The sequence below is a fragment of the Neophocaena asiaeorientalis genome, unplaced genomic scaffold, assembly GCF_003031525.2.
Source record: "Neophocaena asiaeorientalis asiaeorientalis breed wild unplaced genomic scaffold, Neophocaena_asiaeorientalis_V1.1 scaffold914, whole genome shotgun sequence".
Classification (NCBI taxonomy): Eukaryota; Metazoa; Chordata; class Mammalia; order Artiodactyla; family Phocoenidae; genus Neophocaena; species Neophocaena asiaeorientalis.
In genome coordinates this window covers 72930-97945 of record NW_020172076.1, presented here as the reverse complement: position 1 = coordinate 97945, position 25016 = coordinate 72930, and the positions used below count along the sequence as shown (strand labels likewise).

The 25016-nt window shown below is 42.5% G+C and overlaps 1 protein-coding gene and 1 long non-coding RNA gene across 5 annotated transcripts in view; one reads left to right on the top strand and one right to left on the bottom strand.

Moving 5' to 3' along the window:
- Positions 1-6642: 6642 nt before the first annotated feature.
- On the top strand, positions 6643-13587 carry LOC112403718 (uncharacterized). Its single transcript, XR_003003965.1, has 2 exons — positions 6643-7054; positions 12729-13587. It is a non-coding gene; the product is annotated as an uncharacterized LOC112403718 (long non-coding RNA).
- The window catches only part of MPHOSPH8 (M-phase phosphoprotein 8), a 49122-nt gene continuing 33777 nt past the window's right edge, over positions 9672-25016 (bottom strand). For 2 of the 4 annotated variants that reach the window (XM_024751312.1, XM_024751321.1), the window contains exons 6-14: positions 23105-23230; positions 22936-23024; positions 19030-19170; positions 18325-18411; positions 16040-16194; positions 14178-14332; positions 11865-11992; positions 10683-10766; positions 9672-10008 (exon numbers count right to left, since the gene is read on the bottom strand). In XM_024751312.1, coding sequence (XP_024607080.1) covers positions 9967-10008; positions 10683-10766; positions 11865-11992; positions 14178-14332; positions 16040-16194; positions 18325-18411; positions 19030-19170; positions 22936-23024; positions 23105-23230 — 1007 coding nt within the window. In that variant the 3' untranslated portion in view covers positions 9672-9966. Of the gene's footprint in view, positions 10009-10029; positions 10767-11864; positions 11993-14177; positions 14333-16039; positions 16195-18324; positions 18412-18960; positions 19171-22935; positions 23025-23104; positions 23231-25016 lie in introns of those variants that run through there. The other 2 variants (XM_024751308.1, XM_024751303.1) reach the window with 2 other exon arrangements.

Sequence of the window (25016 nt, the reverse complement as noted above, 5' to 3'; positions counted from 1 at the left end):
TGTTTTTGAGATTCACATATGTTGTTGCATGTGTCTTATTACCACTGAGTGAATACACCACACTCCGTTGAGTCTCCTGTTGATATATTCTTGGAGCAGTTTCCAGTTTGGGGTTATTAAGAATAAATCTGCTATGAACATTCTTCTACAAATCACACTTTTCATTTTTCATGGGGAAAATATCTAGGAGTGGAGTTGCTGAGTGTAGGTATGTGTATGTTTCTTAGAAACAGCCAAGCAGTTTTCCATAGTCAGCTCGGCCTCGTACCCCTCGAGCAGTGATGGATCCTTGCCAGCGTCAGTGTCGTCAGTCATGTCAGTCTTCGCCATTATTGTGTGTGGAGGCATATCACTGTGGTTTAATTTACATTTCTCTGTACCTTCTGATGTCGAATACCTTTTCATATACTTTTGGCCATTCAGAGACCTTTTCTTGTGAAGTACATTTGCCCTTCTCTTACTCACCATGCTCTTAATTGCTGTTTATAACTAGGTTGTGTGGTTTCATTACCGGCTGATGTAAGACTCACCGATCTATGTATAACCTATGATATTTTTTTAAAAAGATTAGGTAGCTTTATTAGAATTCTGAAAAGCCAGATGATATTGGGAATCCAAAATTGAATGTTCATATTATGGATTTTTGTATAATACCAGCTGAAAGACAGAAGTTATTTATTACATAATTGAACTTGTGATATCTGGCAACTTGCGATAACTTGGGTGGAAAATCCATGGATTTGATAGAAAATCAAAGCCTTAGTTTGTTATTTTTATTGCAAACTTTCAACCCAAAAGAGTCATGTGAAAATTAAACATGTTGAGAAAATGTGTCTGCCTTCTAATTAATTAAGTCGATTGGAAGTATATATATATATTTTTTTAATTAATTAATTTATTTATGGCTTGGATCTTTGTTGCTGTGCGCGGCTTTCTCAAGTTGGGGCGAGCGGGGGCTACTCTTCGTTGTGGTGCGCTGGCTTCTCATCGCGGTGGCTTCTCTTGTTGTGGAGCATGGGCTCTAGGCACGCGGGCTTCAGTAGCTGTGGCTCGTGGGCTCCAGAGCTCAGGCTCAGTAATTGTGGCACACATGGGCTTAGTTGCTCCGTGGCGTGTGGGATCTTCCTGGACCAGGGCTTGAACCCGTGTCTCCTGCATTGGCAGGCGGATTCTTAACCACTGCGCCACCAGGGAAGCCCCGATATTTTCTTATTTGTTCATCAGTTGAAGTTGTATTACATTGTATTACATCAAAAAGCAGGAAGAACTTGCAGTTGTATTAGCATGGGTTTTACAGGTTTACAGCTTTCATGGGTATTTTTTCAAGTTTCCTTGGGAAATGATGACTTGAATTTTTGGCCTTAATCTTTCTGATGTATTGTTGTCTTAGTCACAGACTATTTCTCTATATTCTTTGTTGCTTAAAGAGAATCTGTTGGGTAACAGAAAAGTAAAATTATTCCAGTGCAAAGCATACCGCATATTTTGGCTGTTGTGAATTGCCTGTAGTAATAGCATTTGGTTTATTTATTATTTTAGCAGCCGCTATCGTGGTCTGTGTCTTTGCCATCAAGGCAGAGGGTCACATTCAGTTGTGAACACTGTTGTGTGTTGAAAGATCTCGGATGGTGAGTTTGATCATGGGGACGTCCCCTCCCCCATACCTACAAATTTCAGAACTTGTTTCTCAGAAGGAGGCCCTGCTGCAGAACAAGCTAATAAAGAATGTGGTTCCTTTATGGTTCGATATCACGGGAGTCTGCTCCAGAGGAGATCATTACCTTTTAGGCTGATTTCTGGCAAGGTATTTTTCAGTTTGAGTCATTATTAAAATCCTGTTTCTTGGGTTTTTACAATTCATGTGTTGTAATTGGAAGAGCTTTTGTAGAGTATTCCTCAGCCTCCATACTTGTTGAATTATGTAGTACTTATCTTTCATAGTTATTTCTTAGAGTGTACTTCTGTTACTTATATATAATTTATATTACGTGATACAGACTATGTAGTTTGTTAGTGATTGACTTGTGTACTCAGTGGAAAACGAGATATTAGGTACATTGGTACGTAGTTGACCATTAAGAATGTGCCTTCTGTAGTTTTAATGTTTTATTCTTTCAGAAAAGTCATCAGAAAAGTGCCTGTGGTATTGGCCGTTCACGTTTCTCACTATATGAAAAAAGTCTTAGGGTGTGGTTGGAGGAGCCTTTTCTTTTTTCATTTTTACCAACTATTTCAGATGTGTTGGCATGAGAGGGTAAAATCAAACATTCACTCACACAGTTCTTACTCAGTTTTATCCTAAAATTAATTTAAAACAGACTACTTTTGCCACATAGATTTTTTTACAGTTATGGCTTAAGATTTCAGTTGAAGTCCTTTTCTTAAGGAATTCCCTGGCAGTCCATTGGCTAGGACTTGGCACTTTCACTGACGGGCCTGGGTTCGATCCCTGATCGGGGGGAATTAAGGTCCTGCAAGCTGTGTGGCACAGCCAAAAAAAAAAAGAAAACCTTTTCTTTAAATGCTGTTGTTGGTTGATTTTCATATTTGGGTGTTCTCGAGGATCAGAGCATAGGAAAGTGCATCAGCTTTCTAGGCCTTCCCAGACTCTTAACTCCGTATTACGAGCATCACTGAATGGGTGTGTATCAGCACATCCGTAACTGTCTAATTAGAGTTGGTTACAACCCAGTACACAATAAACCTGGCCCCTTAGTTATAGTACCACCTCTTTAAACAGAACTCTAGTGATTGTTCTTTACTATTAAAGGATTAAGATAAGCTACCCTTTTAAAGACTCTCGGCAACTCGAAGTTCCTCAGTTCTGGAGATTACCTTTCTAGGTTTCAGCGTAGTTAGTGCTTTGTAAAACTTTCAGGTTCACATTTTTGAAAAGTTGAGAAGACCATTAAAATTTTTAGTAGACCTGGTGTCATTGTGTCTTTAAGAATTAAGTAATCCAGTTGTCCAGTTTGATTTATGGTTCCATTTATTCTTCTTGTCCATCCTTAACTTTACCAAAGGTAAAGTATATATAAGTGATACAGTTATAAAACCAGTGTAAGAATGCTAGTTGCAGATGGAAATAATAGGCGAGATAATTTTTGTTGATTTATGGCATGCTTTGCTTGAAAAAATATTTAAGGTTTTTAAAGTGGGACCATGGATCCTATTGGATCATTGTGGCGTATTAGTGGAATCTATGTCTGATTAATTCACATGCAGAATTTTGTGTACATAATTTTTGCACATACTTTTTGGCGGGGGTGGGTCATACTTCATCCAATTCTCAGGAGAATTTGAGACCCAAATGAGTTTGAAAACTGCCAATTTAGGATAATTATTTCCAGTATCTTTGGGTCATGTACCCTCACTTTAAAAATATTGAGCCCAAAGCTGGGTATTTATCTCTCAGTTGTAATTGTGTATTACTGCGCTGATATTTCAGGTATGTTACAAAACACATTTCATAGGCATGAGGTAACAATAAACATAAACCTGGACCTCAGCAGAAAACCTGGAGTGCCTGCTGTCTGGGTAGGTAAGCAGGTCGTCTTCTGATGGAGCACAGCAGACACGTTTGTGTGCCCTGCCTTGGTACAAGCAGAGTAAAATTTTGTACATAGGATAGGAATCAGGATCCTATGTAGGATTTTGGATTATAAGGGTCTTGGGCTGTGGTGTGCTGAGGGACCAGCAGTCCAGACGAGAGGACCTATGGAAAATAAGAGGGAGACTTTCAGCGTCGTGGATTTAACAGTGTTTACTCTGAAGCTGAAACAAAATTTAGCTGAATTTTAAGTCAGTTGATGTTCTTAGAGGAAATGAAAGGAAAATCCTTACTGAATGGACATAATCAGATGAGGTAAAGACTAAACGGCATCTTAAGGGAACTTGATTCCTGTCACGGACTGTAGGAAGTGAGTTATCGCTTGTGTTTTTTAATTGATCGTTGAAACTTGTTTTTAAGAGGCTAAGTCTGATTTTATTGTAATCCTAGGAGAAAAGAAAACATGGATGAAGCTACCTGAAATTTGGTTTCCGGGGTGAACCGAAGTCGAGAGACAGGAAACGCTGGAGTCTCCCTTCAGGTCAGCACCTGTTGTAGCAGCTCCCTCTGTCCTTCCCGGTCCCCGTGTCAGAGTCAGTGGGGTAACACTGTATAGCTCATGGCACAGTTGAAACCTCTGCTTCTCTGCCTGTCTTCTTATGCGGCTCCCAGCGCCACTGCCCTTTTCTTTGAGGAAGATTGGAGGGTATTTTTAGCTCCAAATTGCCCTTGTCTTTCCCCACTGGTAGTAATGTGTATATTGATTTGTCTTCTGGCAAAACTGGACTGGGAATAGAAATGATGTGTTACACAGGTCTTATGTACGAAGGGAAAAAAAAATCCCTCTTGTTTTTCAGTGATTCCAAGCCTAAAATTTTAGTCTTGCGGTCTTTTGGAAAGTGTGTGATCTTAAAATGGTTTAATATCATAAATTCAGATTCAAGCTAGGGACACTAGCTCCATTTCTCCTTTGCTGCTTCCCACCTTTTTAGAGGGTAACAGTTTTTCCATTATTTTATTGTTTTTTCCATTATTTCTTAAAGACATAAAATTCTTTAGAGTCATTTACGCTATGTGATCTGTATGATAGAACTGTGATGATGGTGTGTTGTCACCCTAATAGATGCAAAAAGTATTATTTTATTTCTTCCCTACCCCCCCACCCCCTTACATGGTGATTCTAATCTATTCTTGTTACAGCTGTGGTCCTGGGAGCCAGGAGCATCAGCCTTTCCTGAGAGCTGCTCGCAAGGTGAGAATCTCGGTACACACAGGCTCATCGAATCAGACCGCCCAGTTTAACATGGTTCCAGGGGATGTGCGTCCACACTGAGTGAGAAGCACTGATAGGTACCATACCTTTGGGAAATGTCATCTTTTCAAAGTATCTGACGACTCATGGGCACAAAAATGTGACAGCTGTCTCTCACGCTATTTATCCAGCTCTAGAAAATTAACGTTGGGTCGTGGTTCTCAACGCTGGTCCCTGGATCCGCATCACTGTCACCTGGAAACTTGTTGAAAATGCAGATTCCCAGGTACATACTTGCTCTACTGAACAATAAAATCTTCAGGGGTGGGTGTTTGTGTTTGTGTGTGTGTGTGTGGGGGGGTGGGATCCAAGAGTTTATTTTGTTATATTTTGGCCGTGCTGCACAGCTTATTGGATCTCAGTTCCCCGACCAGGGCTTGAACCCAGGCCACGGCAGTGAAGGCGCTGAGTCCTCACCACTGGGCCGCCAAGGAACTCCGACCCCTCCAGCCCCCTTTTACTTTATCATGCTTTATTTTCAAAAGCTCTCCAGGTAATTCTGGTTTTTACGGATGAAATTATAATTGCCCTTTGAAATAGGTTTACAGAGAATCACTTTATATTGTTCGGACATTTTGTTGGTATTAAATTTTCCAAGTGTTGTGTTAAGTAGGTTCCTTACTTAAATAAAATTTGAAGAAATAATCTCAAAATATACGAATAAGGAAGAAAAACCCTAATGTACATAGGTGAATTGTGCTGTGATAGTAAAGCTGTGGTTTCATGTGGCCATCTTTTGGTTAACAGTATTCCGGGGTTTTTTTTGTTGTTTTGTTTTGTTTTGTTTTTAGTTAAATAACTGCTTTTCATTCCAGATCTCATTTTCTGGTCAGTGAAAAGAAACTATTCATTCCAGGAAGAGATTAACTGTATGAAAGTTAAATAAAATGCCAAATATATATTTAATTCTAGTAGAAGGAAGTAACTTGACAGTTTCCCCTTTTAGAAATCTTATTTAAAACGTTGGTTCTCATACTTTGAAGGTGCAGGAGAATCTCTTGTATCAGAACACAGACTGCTGGGCCCCCAGTCTGTGGTTTAAAAGCCCAGGAATTTTCATTTCTTAACGATGTGGTGCTGCTCTGGGTTGAGGCACAATGAAATATTAGTTGTAGAAGGTTTTATAGGCAGAATATACAAATTCAGGTCTTGAATATTTTTTAGGTTTCCTGATCAGTAATTCTAGCCCAGTAAATTATTTTCTTTATAACTGAAACCTCTTTGTTCTTCCTTTACAAAAATATGCAGTATTACTTCCTGTTTTCTAACAATTAGTTTTTTCTTTTCAGGTCATTTTGTGGGAGAAAAAAAATTTTTTTTAATTATTTTTGGCTGCGTCGGGTCTTCATTGCTGCATGCGGGCTTTCTCTAGTTGCGGTGAGTGGGGGCTTCTCTTCGTTGCCGTGTGCGGGCTTCTCATTGCGGTGGCTCCTCGTTGCAGAGCACGGGCTCTAGGCGCGTGGGCTTCAGTAGTTGTGGTGCACAGGCTCCGTAGTTGTGGCTCGCGGGCTCTAGAGCGCGGGCTCTAGAGCGCAGGCTCAGTAGTTGTGGCGCACAGCCTTAGCTGCTCCGCGGCATGTGGGATCTTCCCGGACCAGGGCTCGAATCCGTGTCCCCTGCATTGGCAGGTGGATTCTTAACCTCTGCACCACCAGAGAGGTCTGGGAGAAATGATTTTAATGACACAGGAGAAACAAGCCAGAAGAATCTTATTTTTTAATTTATTACTTTATATAACAGTCTATGGATACATGAGCAGTTATGACACTTTGATCCCAGTAAATGGAAACCACTGGAGGGTTTTCTTTTATCACCTCATGTAACCTGGAAGTTTGGGTCAGTCCTCAAGAAAGGAGCTACTCAGAAGAAATTTGGCTTTGTTCAAGTGAGAAAAATCATGTTTTCGCTAACACATATAGCTTGGCCCAAGGGAAGCAAATAACGGGGACATGAGTCAAGGCACAGACTGCGCGGTGGAGCAGCAGAGCTGATCGGGTTAGACTCCACCTGGGGCTGGCGTTCTGGGAGCTCAGATGACTGTTTCCCAATTTTGTTTTAATTTGGTCCTGACTGAATTGTGAACCTCATTGTTACTACCATTTTCCACCCCAGTAGCAAGGCTCTTCTGTACCAGGAGGGAGCAGTCAGGCCTGGAAATCCCAGATTTTGTTGGAAAGGAACACCGTCTGCAGGTGAGCAGAGGATGGAGGGAAGTGGTATGGATTCCATCCGTTTTCTTCTGATCCTACTCAGTAAAGCTTTAGGATGTCAAAATAACTTTAGGGGTTTGTACCGTATTATGCTATGAAACATATTAACTGCATGAAATATTAAATTTTTCTAAATTCTTACATATATGTTCTCGTACATATAAGTTTATATACATTTTTTTTTTGGCTGCGCAGCATGTAGGATCTTAGTTCCCCAACCAGGGATCAAACCCACGCTGCCCGCAGTGCAAGCGCAATCTCAACCACTGGACCACCAGGGAAGTCCCCAGTCTTTCCTAATTCTTATTTCATTGTATAAATCACCTTGTGGTACTCTCCTTGTATCTGTGTCCTGCTGTTGCCTGGTCTTTGCTGATCATCCTCCTTGCACTTTTATGTTTTTCCCCGTTTTTATGCAAAGACACTGGAGTTTCATGGTTAATGCTTTATAAAGGTCTTGCTGTCAACGTTCTGGATGCTAAAACCTTGCCAGCAGCAGTAAATTACTACTAATGAACCAGTAAATTCTCATAAGGTAACTGGAAGCTCTCAGTGTAACCCTGCCGAGTAGAATTCTGAAAGCAGCACCTGAGCTTCAAACTGCAACCTCCTAACACTCCACTGAATACATTCTACAAGTTGAAGAATTTAAGACGGGAATGACTTGAGAGGATAGTGTATGAAGTTGAGTAACTTGTATTCCTGGACTAAATCCAAACTCCTCATCCAACTGTAGTCCAACATTTATCGGCGGGTATGAGGTACTAGGCACTGCTCTTTGGTACTGGGTATTGTAGGCAAAAGGATGTGTAAGGTGCTTTCTACTGCAGCATACTAATTAGTGGTGACCAGATCTGGGTGGTATGGTTAGTAAGTTAAATTAATTGGATAACCCGACTACGCATCATGTCCTTACCTCAGCATACACCGGAAAGTAGTGATAGCTGAGGAGTGCTGATTTTTCAGTGAGTCTGGATCAAAAGAGCCATGCATCCCGCTTGAAGTTATGGCCCCGCCCATGGCCTAGAGGGTGATGACGCTCCACTTACGCATTCTGTACTGTGTGCCCGGTATAACTACACAAGCCACAAGGAGATGGCTTTGCTTTCCACAGGTAGTACTAGCGTATCTGCAAACCTTTGATAAGGTGCTGCTGGAGAATTGCTTTTTCAGGGCAGTCATTGTTCACACTTACTTAAATATCAAAGTAGCAGCATTAACTGAAGTATCTGATGCGATTGGCTGCCTTATCAAGTGGAGAAGTCCAAGACCTCATCATCCTGGTCAGAATTTCCACCCCCCCCCCCAGGGCTATAGAGAAGCAAGTTCAGATGCAAAGACCTGGTGCTCCTGTAAAGGTGTTACCTAGGCATGCTTTTGAGGTGATGGGAATATTTTTTAAAAACCCATTTCTTTTACATGTATTGGACAGGGTGCACCACCGCTGAAATAGAGCTCGTGGCTGTGAGGTTAGATGCAGCAGGAGTACAGCATTCAGTATCGTTGAAAAGTCTAATCCCAGCCATTGTTTAGCTAAACTATACATTTCGTATCCACCTTGTTTTGAAGTCCTGAGACTTCAGAAAGAAACTAGCAAGACCAGCATTGTGGTATTTTATTGAGGAAAGTAGGAAAAGGCAGTTGTGCTCTGAAGTACCTCTACAGTGTGTGTGGGTTAGCTCTTAGTATCCACAGACTCAACAAACCACAGATGGAAAATAACCGGGGAAGAAGAAAAATTTTCCAGCAAGTTCCAAAAAGCAAAACTTGAATTTGCTGCACACCAGGAACTCTTTACGTAGAATTTACACTGTGTTTACAACTATTTACATAGCATTTACCTTGTATTAGGCATTGTAAGTTCATCCAGACATGAGTTAAAGTATATGGGGGGTGATACTCAAGGGGTTAAATGCAAATATGACACAAGGACTTGAGCATCCTCAGATCTTGGTATCTGAGGGGGGTCCTGGAACCAATTCCCCATGGATGATGAGGGATGACGTATGTGACATTCTGAAATTTTTTCATTAAAATTGTAACTCATGCAATTATAAAACTAATCTGGAAATTAACAATTTTATACATTTCCATAACCCAGACAGCTTGATTCATTAGTCTGCCAAATATTTCTTGAAAGAATATAAGCGTTAGACCTGTGGGCAGTCACTCTTCTCAGGAGGCAGAGTGTGGCAAAGCCTGGCTGGCCTTCCCAGTGTTCAAAATAAGTAACAAGATCTGGCTGTTAAAAATGACTTGATGGATTCCAAGAACAAAGATAAAGTCCACATGTAATATCTCCTTTTATGCTCATAATGTCTGGTTTCTGGGGGTTTTTTTTTTGGCTATATCTCAGATTGATGATTTATTATCTTTTCAAACAATAAAGGGTAACCTGCAGATATATAAAGTTGTCACCTACTCGGGATCTGTGTCAGTGGCACGTTGGAAAGATCAGATCTCCTCCCTCAAACCCGCCTATCACCTTAGATTAGTCCTACTTCAAGGGATGCAAACTCACACATTAACTTAGTGCTAACATTCCCACTGGATTTTTTTTTTTTTTAAAACACAAAAATTCACTAGGGCTAGTAAAAAATTTCAAGTTAAAAAAAGTTTTAATTTTCTTAAATAATCCTCATATGAACCATTCCACACTGTGGAAAAACATACAGTCTGGACACAATATCTAGATTTCAGAACACTGGCACAAATACTTACATCTGTGTCTTATATGTTAGATGCACCATGCCCCATCTCTCAGACTGACAGGCCTTAAATGCAAGAGGCTTACAGAAGAAACTTAATTTGGAAGTGTGAGCTGTGCCAGAATTCCATACTGCTTTGAAGAGTGTTTAGAAATAGGTCTGAGAATAACTCTCCCAATTCTTTGGTCATTGCAGCTGTACTCTGTACGCACCTATTAGCAACTTAACCTGTTGAAAGAAAAAAAAGCATATATTTCAAGAGTTCCCCTTTGTTAGAAGAGGGGAAAAAAAACACACACGGGCAAGACTTGTTTCCCTTCTTTGGCAATACTGTCAAATTGGTTATCAGTGTGGGTTGTTAGACTACCATTATTTTAATTAAAAAGTCCAATTGAGGGATTTCCCTGGTGGTGCAGTGGTTAAGAATCCACCTGCCAACGCAGGGGACATGGGTTCGAGCCCTGGGCCGGGAAGATCCCACATGCCGCAGAGCAACTAAGCCCGTGCGCCACAACTGCTGAGCCCACGTGCCACAACTACCAAAGCCTGCGTGCCAACTCTCGCCATAACTATAGAAAGCCTGCACGCAGCAACGGAGACCCAACGCAGCCAAAAATAAATAAATAAAATAAATTTTAAAAAGTCCAATTGGGTTTTTAGGTTACTACGTTAATTGTACTGTTACACAGACTGTTCCGGTCAGTGATCCATCTGGCAATTAAATATCAAAAGCACAGAACATCACCAGACTGCTGCACACCATGGATATCAAAGAGGGTTGAAATCATTTCAGACCCAGGCAGGCACACCAGGAACAGCATGACATTCCTGAAAACCTTCTCTAATAATGTGACCTGAAGGAACGACCTGAGCAGTGAGAGCAGATGCAAGGAGATTCTTACCTTAGCAGACGGCGCTTCCGTCAACCTTATAAAGAGTTTATTGAGGCCTGCGGCGGGGCTGAACGAGTAAACAAAATGACTGTCCTGGGGAAGAGACCAAAAAGATAGATCAGCATTTCTGCAGACAGACTTCTCCATCTAGACACAGCCAGACCCCAGAAACCTTTAAGACTAGTGATGTAGAAGAAAATACAAGTTTGTTTGAATTTCTTTATAAGACAACATGCTGTGATTTCTTTACTTTTCCCTTGCATTAAAGAGATAACATTTATCTGGAAAAACAATATATAGATAAAAAATCTTCAGCATTAGAATGTATCCAGCCATATACAGCATGCACGTTAAAAATCTTCATAACCAGTTAAATTCATCCTAAGGAGAGAATTTTATATGTGGCAAAGGAAACATACACAACGATTCTTCAAGGGCATTTTTAATGCTAAGGAATTTACATAGCCACTATTAGTTTAGTTATTATATATTTATATTTTAAAACGTTCACAGTGGGGCTTCCCTGGTGGCACAGTGGCTAAATCTGCCTGCCGATGCAGGGGACATGGCTTCGAGCCCTGGTCCGGGAAGATCCCACATGCCGCGAAGCAGCTACGCCCGTGTGCCACGACTACTGAAGCCCACGTGCCTAGAGCCTGTGCTCTGCCAACAAGAGAAGCCACCGCACCGCAACGAAAAGGAGTTCCCGCTCGCCACAACCAGAGAAAAGCCCACGCACAGCAACGAAGACCCAACGCAGCCAAAAATAAAATTTATAAGACAAAAAGTTCACAATGAATAAAAATCAAAATTATACTGTGATTACCTAAAATTAAACTAGGCATAAATACAACCAGTGTTGTTCAGTGTTTATATTTCGGTTTTTGAACCATGCACAGGCATGCTGTTCTTTTTGAGTTCCCTAAATTTCCTTTAAGTGAACATTTGTAATTATAATGGCATTAAAAGGCATAATATTTAGATAGGATCTTTCTTGTACCTAAGAATTTATCTTCAAAATGTTAGTTCCAAGACTTGGTAAACATAATTTAAAGCACAGATACCAATTAAAACAATTTATGATTATGGATTATTGCCATTTCCAACAACTACAATTAACAGAAGAATTTATGTCATCTGTGCTTTTGGTTAGAAGACTGTACTCCTCAGTAATGAACTATAGAAACTTACCAGGAAAACAGGGAGTTGAAATTTATCATTTAAAACGACAGCTTGTACACTACACGGTCCACAGAGGCGAGCAATGACCTCTTTACCCAGAAAGTTTGCGTGGAAAATAAACAGCAGGATGCCGGAGCCTGAATTGGGGAGATACAAATAGAGATTTTAATTCCCCGCCCAACAGGGCCACTTTGCAGAGCCTGAGGGAGGAGGCCCATGTGGGTAGGAAGTGGCCCGGTACCCCGCCCTCGTTTGTAAGATTTGAGCGGTCTTCCTGGTGCAAAACCTTCTGGTGTTTATCTAATGCTTTTCAGACCACAGAACCCTTTTCACTTTTAGTCTGAGTAGCTACTGACAGCTCATCAGCAGGCTTTTTAAATATGCTTTTTCTACACTGAAGTTATTTTTTTTAAGTGGTGTTTAAAAGTTCCAGCTGAATGTATAAATGTCAATGGAAGCGAAACCTGCAGACTGTGGTTTCTTAGTGTGGGTTTGAGGAATTTTCCACTGTCTTCCACATACTATTTTGCCTTTTCTGAATTTTCTTATAATGTGAAAAAAATCTTATTTTTTGAAAAAAAAAAGTTTGGGTAAGATTTGAAGCTTCTGAATATGCAAAATATTCTGCAAGATTCATTCTCTGAACAAAAACTTTACTTTTGATAATATAAAACAGATACATGAGTTGTTTTTTAATATGATGTTAAAAACTTGTGAATGAGGAGACTTCATAAAAAGACCCCCAAGAACGACTGGCTTTAAAATTTGTCCTGGTTCCAGGAAAAAAGGGCACACCAGGTCCCTGGCTCTTTTATCTCCTTTCAGGCTATGTGAGGTTTGACATAGGGTTTTGCTCTCTGTTTTATGCCACAGCTTCCCTGCATAGAGCACCGAGGATGAGAGGAGAAGAAAAGGCCCGCGGAGGACAGAGGCTCTTCTTGTTTTCCCCTCAGCTCCACTGTGAAAACGCGGCTGTGTCCCCCTGACTGTAGAGCAGAAAAGGCAGTAGAACCTCGTCAGACAGCCTGTGGGGATGGGCGTCTGCAGTGAAATCCTATTAGAGAACACTTTGACGAAGGTCATGTTTCTATTCCTGCCGACCACAGTGAGTGGTATCCAGCAGAGGAATGGTTGTCCTTCGTCAGCTCTAGTCGGACTGAGAAATACGTGATCCATACGGAGAATATGACACAACGGACCCTAATCAAGTTCCTGGTGCTTGTTTCATGGTATCAGTATAAATTTCTCTTCCTTTCTTAAGAGCCACACACCCCTCAACAGACCAAGGTCAGTGTTTGTCAAACCTGAGTGCTTTCAGGTCACCCAAGACCTCACCAAGGTGTTGGCTGAGAGTCCTGGTCTGGGTGGGGCTCTGAGAGGAGACCACACTCTGAGTCTCGAGGGTCAGGAAAATCTACCAGGATCTCACATCTGAGGACGACAGGGCATCTTTGGAAAAAACCGCTAGTGGATGCAGACATTGTGCAAGTGCAGAAACAGCCATACGTAACCCAGGACTGTCCGGCTGAACCGAAGCACCGGTGTGGAGGTGGGTGGCCGGCCAGTTCACGGACTCAGCTCACCAGCTCACGCCTGGCGGTGCAGACGGTCCACGTGGACTGTCAAGACCACAGTTCGCTATCACTGAGATGTTGTGAATGGCTGGCTTTGATTGGTAGAGCTGTATTTTCTTCAACTAAATTTCCATTAACAAATAGGTATTTTTTAAACAGGTGGGTGGTTGTTTTTTTTTTAAATAAAACAAGCCAGAACCCCGTTTCCTACCTTTCCTCCACTCTGTATACGGAGCACCCGTGTCCTGGAGGAGGGGCCATGGCCATGGTCTCTACCTACCAAGTAGCTGTTAAGCAGAAACTAGGAAGCAGAACTGAAGTTCTCATCTCTTGCTACTAAACTGTACTATGGGACAAGACGTTTTCATTTTTCTTTGTCTTTTTAAAAGGGCAAGACTATTAGTGATAATAAAATTCAGGGAAAATATTGATTTTGGGCATATCATCTTGAAAGCTAAATTTTAATAAAAGTCAATTTTAATAAAAACTAGTGTAATTATTAAGACTCAACTTGCATACTTCTAAAGCAAGCGCTAACACGCTGCTGTGTGGACCCCTTGGGGTCGCCTGGGATGGTGAGTATCAGCTGCGTTTCTTTTCTTCTGCCAGAGCAGCAGTGCTGTTAACTACTGTACATAATTATTACACATAATGGAATTTGTTGAGGTTTTATTAAAAGAATAAAGAGTTCTGCCTGAAAATCAGTTTATAATGTCACATTTCAAAATGAGAGAAAACACAGACTTACCTTCTGGTATGTTCTGTGGGATTCTGTAATTGAAATCCATTGAAAAGTCTGGGCCCTCACAGAGACGATGACATGCTATTGGGAAAACTGGTTCTAGGAGAGCAAGACGTGCTTCAAAGTAATTCTTTATTGTTTCTTCTGCTACTCTTGAAAGTCTAATAAACAAGTACAGTAAACGCCGTTAACGTTTGTGTAGGGAAGCACCATGAGCTACAACATTATCAGACTGTTGAATACAATGAGGCTTTCCCAGATGAACCTTAAGGGGGAAAAAAAAAGCAGCCTCTCTCCTGCTTCCCTGCTTTTTTCTTAGCTCTCACACCTGACACGTCACATGCCTGTCTGGAGGCTCCGAGTGGGCAAGTCTGTGCCCCGCTGCCACCCCTACCCAGTGCCCAGCACACGGACAGAGCTCCATACACACTCCTCGGATGAGTCAATGAATCAGAAATAAGAATTCTGTCGGAAAATAAACCCAAGAACGGCCACACACAGAAAAGTCTTGTTACAGCACTTAGTTTAGCAAGCAGTCAAATAAGGTGATTACTGCTAATTCCAAAAGTCTTTTCAGACGACCCTGCTGGGAATGTAACCAACCCACCCCATCCCAGGATGCTCTGCTTCAAGGAGTGTACAGTCCCAAGAGCCCTTTCGTCACAGATGTAAAACCAAGCCCAGCGTCCCAGGAAGCCCTCAGCCTTGGGCAAACCAGGCAGGTTGGTCACCCTGCTTGCTGGCCGCCGGTCACTGCCACCCGGGTGGGCGAAGGCTGTCTGCGTGGGCAGAGTCCCCAGGCACACACTCCCTTTTCGGCCTTTGCCTTTTTTGTCTCCTGTCTGAAATTTACCTTAATTTCTGCTTAGAACATGGATCCTACATCTGGAAGGGGAATAACCATCTTTCAGGTGTGAAGATCCAAGTCATGTCCTATGTTTGGTGGGTGAGGAGAGGGGAAGAGTGGCTGCTGACCCAGGACTCTGTTACATGAACAATAAACACCTTACCTGCATTAGCTACTGTTCCTGAAGCTCGTGTTGCCAAAATAAGCAATAAAAAGCTAATACGAACTTCCAATAAAATGATGTAGAATTCATTTGAAAAAGCATGAACTTGAATGTGTAAACTGTGGTAGTTTCCAGACAATGTACCCACTATTCAGTACTAAAAGGAAACGAGCTCAAGCTCATCAGGCCATGTAAAGATACGGAGAAAACTTAAATGCCTATGAAAGATGCCAATCTGAAAAGGGCGAATACTGTATGATTCCAACCAAATGACATTCTGGAGAAGACATGAAAAGTATCAGTGGTTTCCAGGGTTTGGGAAAGAGGAACAGATGGAACGCAGAGGATGTTTAGGGCAGTGAGACGACGATGTGGAGACACGTCATTACGTTTGTCCAAACCCACAGGATGGACAACACCCAAGGGGAACCTCAGGGGAACCAGGGGCTCTAGGTCATGAGCACATGTCACTGTAGGTCCATCAACTGTAATGGACACACCACCTGGAGAGGGTATGCACATGTGGCGGCAGGAGGTATACGAGAAATCTACTTTCTACTCAACTTCGCTCGGAACCTAAAACCTGCTCTAAAAAATTATCTGTTAAAAAGTTTAAATGGTTTTAAGAAAATGTTTGGGAGCCAAGTTAAGAGCATAATTAAGATTTTAAGATGATACTCTTAGTATAAGTTGGACAGTTTCTAAGTCCTCAATAACTTGCACTTTTAAAATTCATCATCTTCTGAGACCACAGACCCGTCAGGTCTTGTACTTGACAGTCTTTTTCCGAGCAGTTACACACAGGCCACTCCAGTTATGTGTCCGAATCGGCACCGGGCACGTTCACTGCACACTTACGTCTCTAAGTGATGCTTCAGCAGGTCGTACACCAGCACGTTGTTACACTGCTTTGCGAAATGCAGCGCGCTGTTCTGGTGCTTTGACAGAATGTTGCAATCAGCCCCGCACTCAATGACGAGGCGGACGATGTCTGAATTTCCCCTTTTACAGGCCTGCGTCAGGAATAAAGGAGCAATAATTACTCGACTGTGCTTGCTCAGTGACCCTCTCCACGCTGAGCGGGGAGTAAGTTCTCCGTGACGGGAGGGAAAAGAACCACTGGGGTCGGAAACTGTCTGGGAAGCGTAAGTGCTGTGGTCCTTTTCCTCAGTGTGCAGTACAAACGGGGCCGCCTCATTCAGACCGCAGTCAAACGCCTCTCCCTCCTGGCCCTCCTCCATCTCCGGCCTTTTCCGACCCTTAATGGGTGACCTCTTTCAAAGCCAAATCTGAGTTTCCCACCTACCTCTCTCCTGAGCTTAAGATCCACGTGTAAAACACCTAAGCATTTCCAGGTCCAGTGCGTGTAAAAATCTTCCATTTGTGCCGCCCGTGTTCTCTAACTTAGGAAATAGGGGACCGACCATCACCTTCAATTACTACGTCCTGTGAATTTGACCTCTTTAAGACTGGTCAGTCTGTCCACTTCTGTCTCCACTGTCACTACTTCCGTGCAGACTGTTATCATCCCACTTAATTTTAAGAACCTCCCTACAAGTCTACAAACCAATCCATTCCCCGCACTGTAACGGGGGACATTAAAAACAATGCAGCGAAACCCAACCTTTATTCTGCTTCTGTCTTTCTCTAGGCTGGCCCTTCAGATGGCTGCCCGCTGCCGTGAGGGTTAGCCCCTAGCTGCCTGGCATAGATGCAGAGAACCTGCCCCACTCCCCCGTCTCACACCGCCCCCCCATGCTTCAGACTGTGCGAGCATCTGCTGTTGAGAACGTGCCTGGTGATTTCTTAGTAAGATAAAGTTTTGAATTCATGCTTCCACGTGCGACCTGTGCTCTAAACATCCTTCAGTAGAAACACACAAGGAGAGGGCTCCTGGACAAAATAAACATTTCCATGAATCAAAAATGAACAGAAACACCAGCAGCGAGCAAGGTTTAACCCCCAAGTGTGGAAGGAGGCCGAGGAGCAGGTGACGCAGGCCTTAAGAACTGCACGGTCAAGCACAGACTCAGGGCCAGGGCCCCCGCCAACCGGGGGCTCTGACCAGTCTGCCTTCCTGACTCAGGAAAGAAGGTCGGGAAGAGGTACCACAGACACACACCTTCTTGGTGAGCAGCTCACACAGCTGCACGTAGGGAGCAGGCAAGTGAGCCTCAGCCTCCACGCACGGTACAGGGTCATAGCCTGCTGTGTGGACAGCATATCAGGCCAGAAACCTGGAGCTGCCACAGGAAAGTGCTGGACTGGGCGGGATCCCCTAGAAGCAAATGCAAGACTGCTAAACAGGGAGGGGGGGCTTCAACAACCTTCCACTCAGAACTGTCTGCAGGGGTCTTCCCTGGTGGCGCAGTGGTTAAGAATCCGCCTGCCAATACAGGGGACACGGGTTCGAGCCCTGGTCCGCGAAGATCCCACATGCCGCTGAGCAACTAAGCCTGTGCCCCACAACTGAGCCTGCGCTCTAGAGCACGTGAGCCACAACTACTGAGCCCGTGTGCTGCAACTACTGAACCCGCGTGCCTAGAGCCCGTGCTCCGCAACTAGAGAAGCCACGGCAGTGAGAAGCCTGCACACTGCAACGAAGAGCAGCACCCGCTCGCCACAACTAGAAAAACCCCGCACACGGCAACAAAGACCCAACACAGCCAAAAATAAATTAAAACAAAAAAACCCCACTGTCTGCAAACCACAATTCTGAGCACAGAAGATGAAGTCACCAGTGAAACAGTAACGCATGCACACCCCTCTTCTCCACACCCAGGTCTGCGCACGGCACAGCGTGCTTCCCTCCCACTCACACGTTTCATCCCTGCTGACCTGCATCTTGAGGATGTGGCTTAGCCACCTGCCAGGTCCATCCGAAGGCTGAGCTCAAATCCACACGACTGAGCCTGGTGTCCACTGTACACAAGCTCATAGCCCCCTGTGCTATTCCCACCACGTTGCTCATCACACCGAGTAACTGCCTCTTTGCGGGTCTGTTTCTCCCACTCAGCTGTGACCTGTAGGTCCACAGACAGTCTCGTCCCCATCAGACACCAGCCCCAGCACAGCAGCAGCTGGAGACCCCAGCAGGACCATGTTGCATCTGAGGGGAGGACTGCTCCACGGGAGGCATTTACCTTCATTAGAGCCGTCTCACCATTGCTCTGCTGGACGTTTACAAAAGCTCCTGCTTCCAAAAGAATAGCCACTGTCGTTAAAAAGTTCTGTTAAAGAAAAAAAAGTAAATTTAATTCCCCAAATTCTTTACAACTAAGATATTTCTAGACGTTTTAAGATTTTTATCCACCAGGAAAAGTACTCAGATTCTATCCCAAGCAGGATGGTGAACACGATATAAACAGCTCCCCCGTGCAGGGTCCTGGGAAAGCTGGAGGCCGCAGGGAGCAGGCCCAGCACAGGTACCCGAACAGCCGCGCACCGTTGCCAGAAACTCCAACCTCAAGTTTAACCACTGGTTTCAGCATAAGAAACCCTGCATATCGATCTTTTAATAATATATGGGAACATTTTAATTAAATTATTAAACAAAAGGGACACTTAATTTAGATTGGAAAAGATTTTTAAAAGACCTAAGAATTAATATTAATACCTTGATCAGAAGTTCTTTTTCAATATAAATCACTTCCAACTAGATAAGTGATTTTGCAAATTCAATTACAAAGTATGACTGTCAACAAAAACATCCATTTATGACAAGTTACAGATGAACTGAACTATGAAAATTTAAAGTTACGTGACTGTAGGACCGGTACATTTCCCTGCAGAGACAGACTCTGTCTTGGTCCCAAGACCATCGAGCCAAAGCCTTCTGAGTGGCCGACCTTCTCGGCAGCATGGATGAGTGCAGTGGTCCCGTTCTTCTGCCGACCGTTCACTTTTGCCCCCTTCTTGAGGAGCAGCCTCAGCAGGTCGTCCTGCCCCCCAGCTGCCGCAAGCATCACCAGTGTCATCCCGCTGGAATCCTGTATTGGTTTTGTTTATGAAAAAACAGGTCAATGTTTAATCAGAAAAATTTTAGAACTAAGTTTTTTCATTTACTATGTTTCAATGCGAAATCACTGAAATACATTGATTTATGTATCTACGTACTTAGGTTTTTCATTAAAATACCCTAACAAACAATCAGAAACTAATCACCTTTAGAATTTTTCTATATGTGTTACCAAAAAATTTGACAACTTCCACTTATTAAGTTCTAAAGGTATATCAACACTCTGCATGATACAAAATGAACAGTGAACCATGAGCCACATAAATGGCAAAGGTACTTACTTCCCTCAAAAGTCTCCTGTGTTTTAGGTAAAACAGGTGAAACGCACATATTCATTATACTCATTTGGTTGGCCCAAAGACAGAAGGCTAGAAATGACCGTGAGAAGTCACACAAGTCCATTCTATTGGTTACAAACTAAAATGAATGCTTTCTGGATGAGACAACGTTGGCCTATGTAAATATAACCGTTGGGAAGTGAGAGTTTAAGTTCTCTAAGGATACGGAAGGAAATTCAGAAGTGGCAAACAGGACACTGATATGGTTAGTTTCTGAGAGTCCATAACAAAATAGAGAAATTAAAGAAAAGTTCTTTCAATAGAGATAAAACTACAAAAGGCTGACAAAAGATAAAAAGGTAACTATTAGCTAAAATATTTCCGATCACTAGTTCAAGCAATCACCATATGAGAAAACCGAACAATTTATTAAATAACATTTGATAAAACCAAATTCCAGTATATGAATTAATTTAGCTATAATCTTAAAGTCTAGCAAAATTTGCCTGTCTGAGTAATTGGAGGGAACACAAATATAAGAAAAATGATTCTTGGCCATAGTACTTTAGACAGACTCAATAGGATTCACTTAAATTGAAATAAGGGGACTTCCCTGGTGGCACAGTGGTTAAGAATCCGCCTACCAATGCAGGGAACACGGGTTTGAGCCCTGGTCCGGTAAGATCCCACATGCCGCAGAGCAACTAAGTCTGTGCACCACAACTACTGAGCCTGCGCTCTAGAGCCCGCGAGCCACAACTACTGAAGCCCACACGCCTAGAGCCCGTGCTCTGCAACGAGACAAGCCACTGCAATGAGAAGCCCGCGCAAAGCAATTAAGAGTAGCCCCCACTCGCTGCAACGAGAGAAAAGCCCGCGTGCAGTTTGAGAAGGATGGGTGCTAGCTCTTCTCTAAATGTTTGACAGAATTTGCCTGTGAAGCCATCTGGTCCTCGACTTTTATTTGTTGGAAGACTTTTAATTACAGTTTCAATTTCACTTACTTGTGATAGGTTTATATTTTCTAATTCTTCTTGGTTCAGTCTTGGAAAATTGTACCTTTCCAAGAATTTGTCCATTTCTTTGTGGTTGTCCATTTTATTGGCATATAGTTGTTTGTGGTAGTCTCTTATAACCCTTTGTATTTCTGTGGTGTCAGCTGTGATTTCTCCTTTTTCATTTCTAATTTTATTGATTTGTGTCCTCTCCCTTTTTTTCTTGATGAGTCTAAGGGTTTATCAATTTTGTTTATCTTCTCAAAGAACCAGCTTTTAGTTTTATTGATCTTTGCTACTGTTTCCTTTGTTTCTATTTATTTCTGCCCTGATCTTTTATGATTTCTTTCCTTCTACTGACTTTGGGTTTTCTTTATTCTTTTTTCTCTAGTTGTTTTAAGTGTAGGGTTAGATTGTTTATTTGAGATTTTTCTTGTTTCTTGAGGTGACAGTGAATTGCTATAAACTTCCCTCTTAGAACTGCTTTTGCTGCATCCCATAGGTTTTGGGTCGTTGTGTTTTCATTGTCATTTGTTTCTATGTATTTTTAATTTCTTTCATTTCTTCTGTGACCTCTTGGTTATTTAATAGTGCAGTGTTTAGCCTCCACGAATTTGTGTTTTTTTAGTTTTTTTCCCTGTAGCTGATTTCCAATCTCATCACGTTGTGGTCAGAAAAGATGCTTGATATGATTTCAATTTTCTTAAATTTTCCCGAGGCTTGATCTGTGACCCAAGCTGTGATCTATCCTCAAGAATGTTCCGTGTGCCCTTGAGAAGTGTATTCTGCCACTCTTGGGTGGAATGTTCTATAAATATCTATTAGATCTGGTCTATTGTGTCATTTAAAGCTTGTGTTTCCTTATTTATTTTCTGTTTGGATGATTTGTCCATTGGTGTAAGTGGGGTGTTAAAGATCCCTACTATTATTGTGTTACTGTCGACTTCTCCTTTCATGGCTGTTAGCATTTGCCTTATGCATTGAGGTGCTCCTATGTTGGGTGCATAAACATTTATAACTGTTATATCTTCTTCTTGGATTGATCCTTTGATCATTATGTAGTGTCCCTCCTTATCTATTGTTAACAATCTTTATTTTAAAGTCTATTTTATCTGATACGAGTATTGCTACTCCAAGTTTATGATTTCCATTTGCATGGAATATCTTTTTCTGTCCCTTCGCTTTCAGTCTGTATGTGTCCCCAGGTCTGAAGTGGGTCTCTTGTACACAGCATATATATGGAAAATGATTTAAAAATTATAAAATATGTATGAATACATCTAAAATGAACTATATGAAGAAAAAAGCCCAAAGAACTTTGCTTAAGGGAATAAATGAAGAGCGGAATGAATATAGAGTTGTCATATTCCTGGATGGAAGACTCAAAATGTCCATTCTGAGCTAAAATAATCTATATATTTCATGTGATTTTAATGAAAATCCCAATAATCTTTTTACTGCAATCGTAAAGGATTCAACCTAACAAATCCACTACTAAAGCAAGAAAACTAAAGAAGAAAGTACAAGAATCTTTTCTAAGCAAGGTAGGACACCCAAAAGGCTTAAAGGAAAAGATCAACAGATGTAACTACCTAAAAATAAAAATCCCTCCAAGCAATAAGACTCAAAAAATAAAAATGTAAAAACAGAGAATGGGTTAATATGCTTCCATTAAAATCTTTAGATATCAGTGTGAAAAAACCCAGCAACAATAGAAAGCTGGGTGATTTCCCTGGTGGCTCAGTGGTTAAGACTGTGTGCTTCCACCACAGGGGGCAGCGTTCGATCCCTGGTCAGGGAACTAGATCCTGCAAGCCTCACAGCGCGGACACACACACACACACACACAAACAATAGAAAGATGGGCAGTTGTTGTAAATAGGGAACTACCAATGAAACACAAATGGTGACATGAAAACAAGGAGTCACTTTCCCCTCAAAGTGCAGAGGTTAAACCACAGACAAAACCAGGCAAATCACGGCTAAAACTAATGGTCATTATACAGGGTTGGAATTACGGGACCTGTAATTTTCTTTCATTTTTAAAAAAATAATAAATAATTGGCTGTGTTGGGTCTTTGTTGCTTCACGTGGGCTTTTCATTGCAGTGGCTTCTCTTGCTGCGGAGCACGGGCTCTAGGCTCGCGGGCTCAGTAGTTGTGGCGCACGGGCTTAGTTGCTCCGCGGCACATGGGATCTTCCTGGACCAGGGCTCGAACCCGTGTCCCCTGCATTGGCAGGTGGATTCTTAACCACTGCGCCACCAGGGAAGCCCTGTAATTTTCTATGTTATACATTTCTAGAATGTTTGAATCCTATAAAGTGAACATGTATCACTTTTATAGTTAGGAAAAGAGAGAATAAAACTGAATTATTTTAAAAGAATGAATGAATGAATGAATGAATGAACGAATGACTTACTTTCCATCTTCCTTTCATGAGATTTTTACAAAGACACTTTACCTCTTGGTCCAGGTTATATTCTTCACTTGAATTAAGTGCAAACTTCACAGTAATATAATCCCCGTTTTTCACAGCATCCCTCAATAAATCTAAAATGAAAGGAAAGATAAATTAGGTTTTACATACCTAGATTCATGAAGGGGATCCCCGTAATTCCAGAACTACTCACTGCTTGGAATTGCTTCTGCTGTTGTAAAATTCTCATCTTCCCCATCAAGATGTTTTTGAAAATCCTCTAATTTCATCCATTCCAACTGCAAATCCATGCCGAAACTCAAAATCTGTTGTCTGCCATCTGGAACACGGAAGAGCCTTATTAAGATACATTTTGCTGGACTATAAAAAAAATATAATGCTGTTTTATTAAATATATGGTGCCCTAATCAGAATGTTACACACACTTTGAACATACGTCACTATGTAACCGAGTCTCTAGTTAAATTTCTGATTTTCTTTGGGAAGTAACATGAATTATCCACTTTTAGAGGTCACACACAAAAAGGCATCAAGACAAATAGGTATACTATTAACTGTAAAATAACATATGAATTTTGGAAGCTGAAAGGCAGCGAGAAATCAAGGATTCAGTAAGAGGAAGCTCTAACGTTTCTTCCTTTGGCCGTTCTTCTTGGACAGACGCTCAGCCCTCCTCATCCGGAAGGGCCAGATGCAGAGCATCAACTGCACTGCGCCACCTTACAGGAGGGGCAGCTGTACACTGCTCCCCGCCTCCACGTAGGTACAGGCATTCTGAACGCAGAGACCAGACCCGTGAGTAAGGAAGAGCCACTGCCTGCGGCCATGTCGCACTGGGCTGGGTTTCTCCCCCTGGAAGCGCCACCATGACGCCCCCAGCGCCCTGGGCTCTGAGCCACCCCCCGCACGCACGAAGCCAGCGCTCATTCCCACCCTCATGTGTCTGGTCCACGGGCTCGTCAACACCACGGCTGAAAACGTTTATTCTCTACGGGCGGTGCAGTGGAGGGGATCTGGGGATAATTCAACATGACCGCACTAGTTTAAAAAGTGAAAAGCACATCAAATATTTGATGGTAGGAGATAAAGGATTTAAACACAGATGGCCAGCAGGCACATGAAAAGATGCTCAACACTGCTAATTTTCAGAGAAATGCAAATCAAAACTACAATGAGGTGTCACCACACAATGGTCAGAATGGTCATCCTCAAAAAGTCTACAAACAATAAACGCTGGAGAGGGTGTGGAGAGAAGGGAACCCTCCTACACGGCTGGTGGGAATGTAAGCTGGTGCAGCCACAATGGAGAAGAGTATGGAGGTTCCTCAGAAAACTAAAAATAGGGACTTCCCTGGTGATCCAGTGGGTAAAACTCCAAACTCCCAATGCAGGAGGCCTGGGTTTGATCCCTGGTCAGGGAACTAGAGCCCACGTGCTGCAACTAAAGATCCCCCATGCCGCAACTAAAAGATCCCACAAGCGGCAACGAGATCCCACAAGTGGCAACAAAGATCCCGTGTGCTGTAACTAAGACCAGGAGCAGCCCAAAAATAGAAAAAAACAAAACACTAAAAATAGAGCTACCATATAATCCAGCAATCCCACTCCTGTGCATATATTCAGAAAAGACGAAAACTCTCATTTGAAAGAATACACGTACCCCTATGTTCATAGGAGCCCTAGTTACAACAGCCAAAACATGGAAGCAACCTAAACATCGACAGATGAATGGATAAAGAAAACGTGGGGGCTGCCCTGGTGGCACAGTGGTTGAGAATCTGCCTGCTAATGCAGGGGACATGGCTTCCAGCCCTGGTCTGGGAAGATCCCACATGCCACAGAGCAACTAGGCCCCGTGAGACTCAACTACTGAGCTTGCGTGTCTGGAGCCTGTGCTCCGCAACAAGAGAGGCCGCGATAGTGAGAGGCCCGCACACCGCGATGAAGAGTGGCCCCCACTTGCCACAACTAGAGAAAGCCCTCGCACTGAAACGAAGACCCAACACAGCCAAAATTAAACAAGTGTGGGGTTAAAAAAAAAAATCGTTAAAAAAAAAGAAAATGTGGTACATATGTACAATGGAATATTACTCAGCCATAAAAAA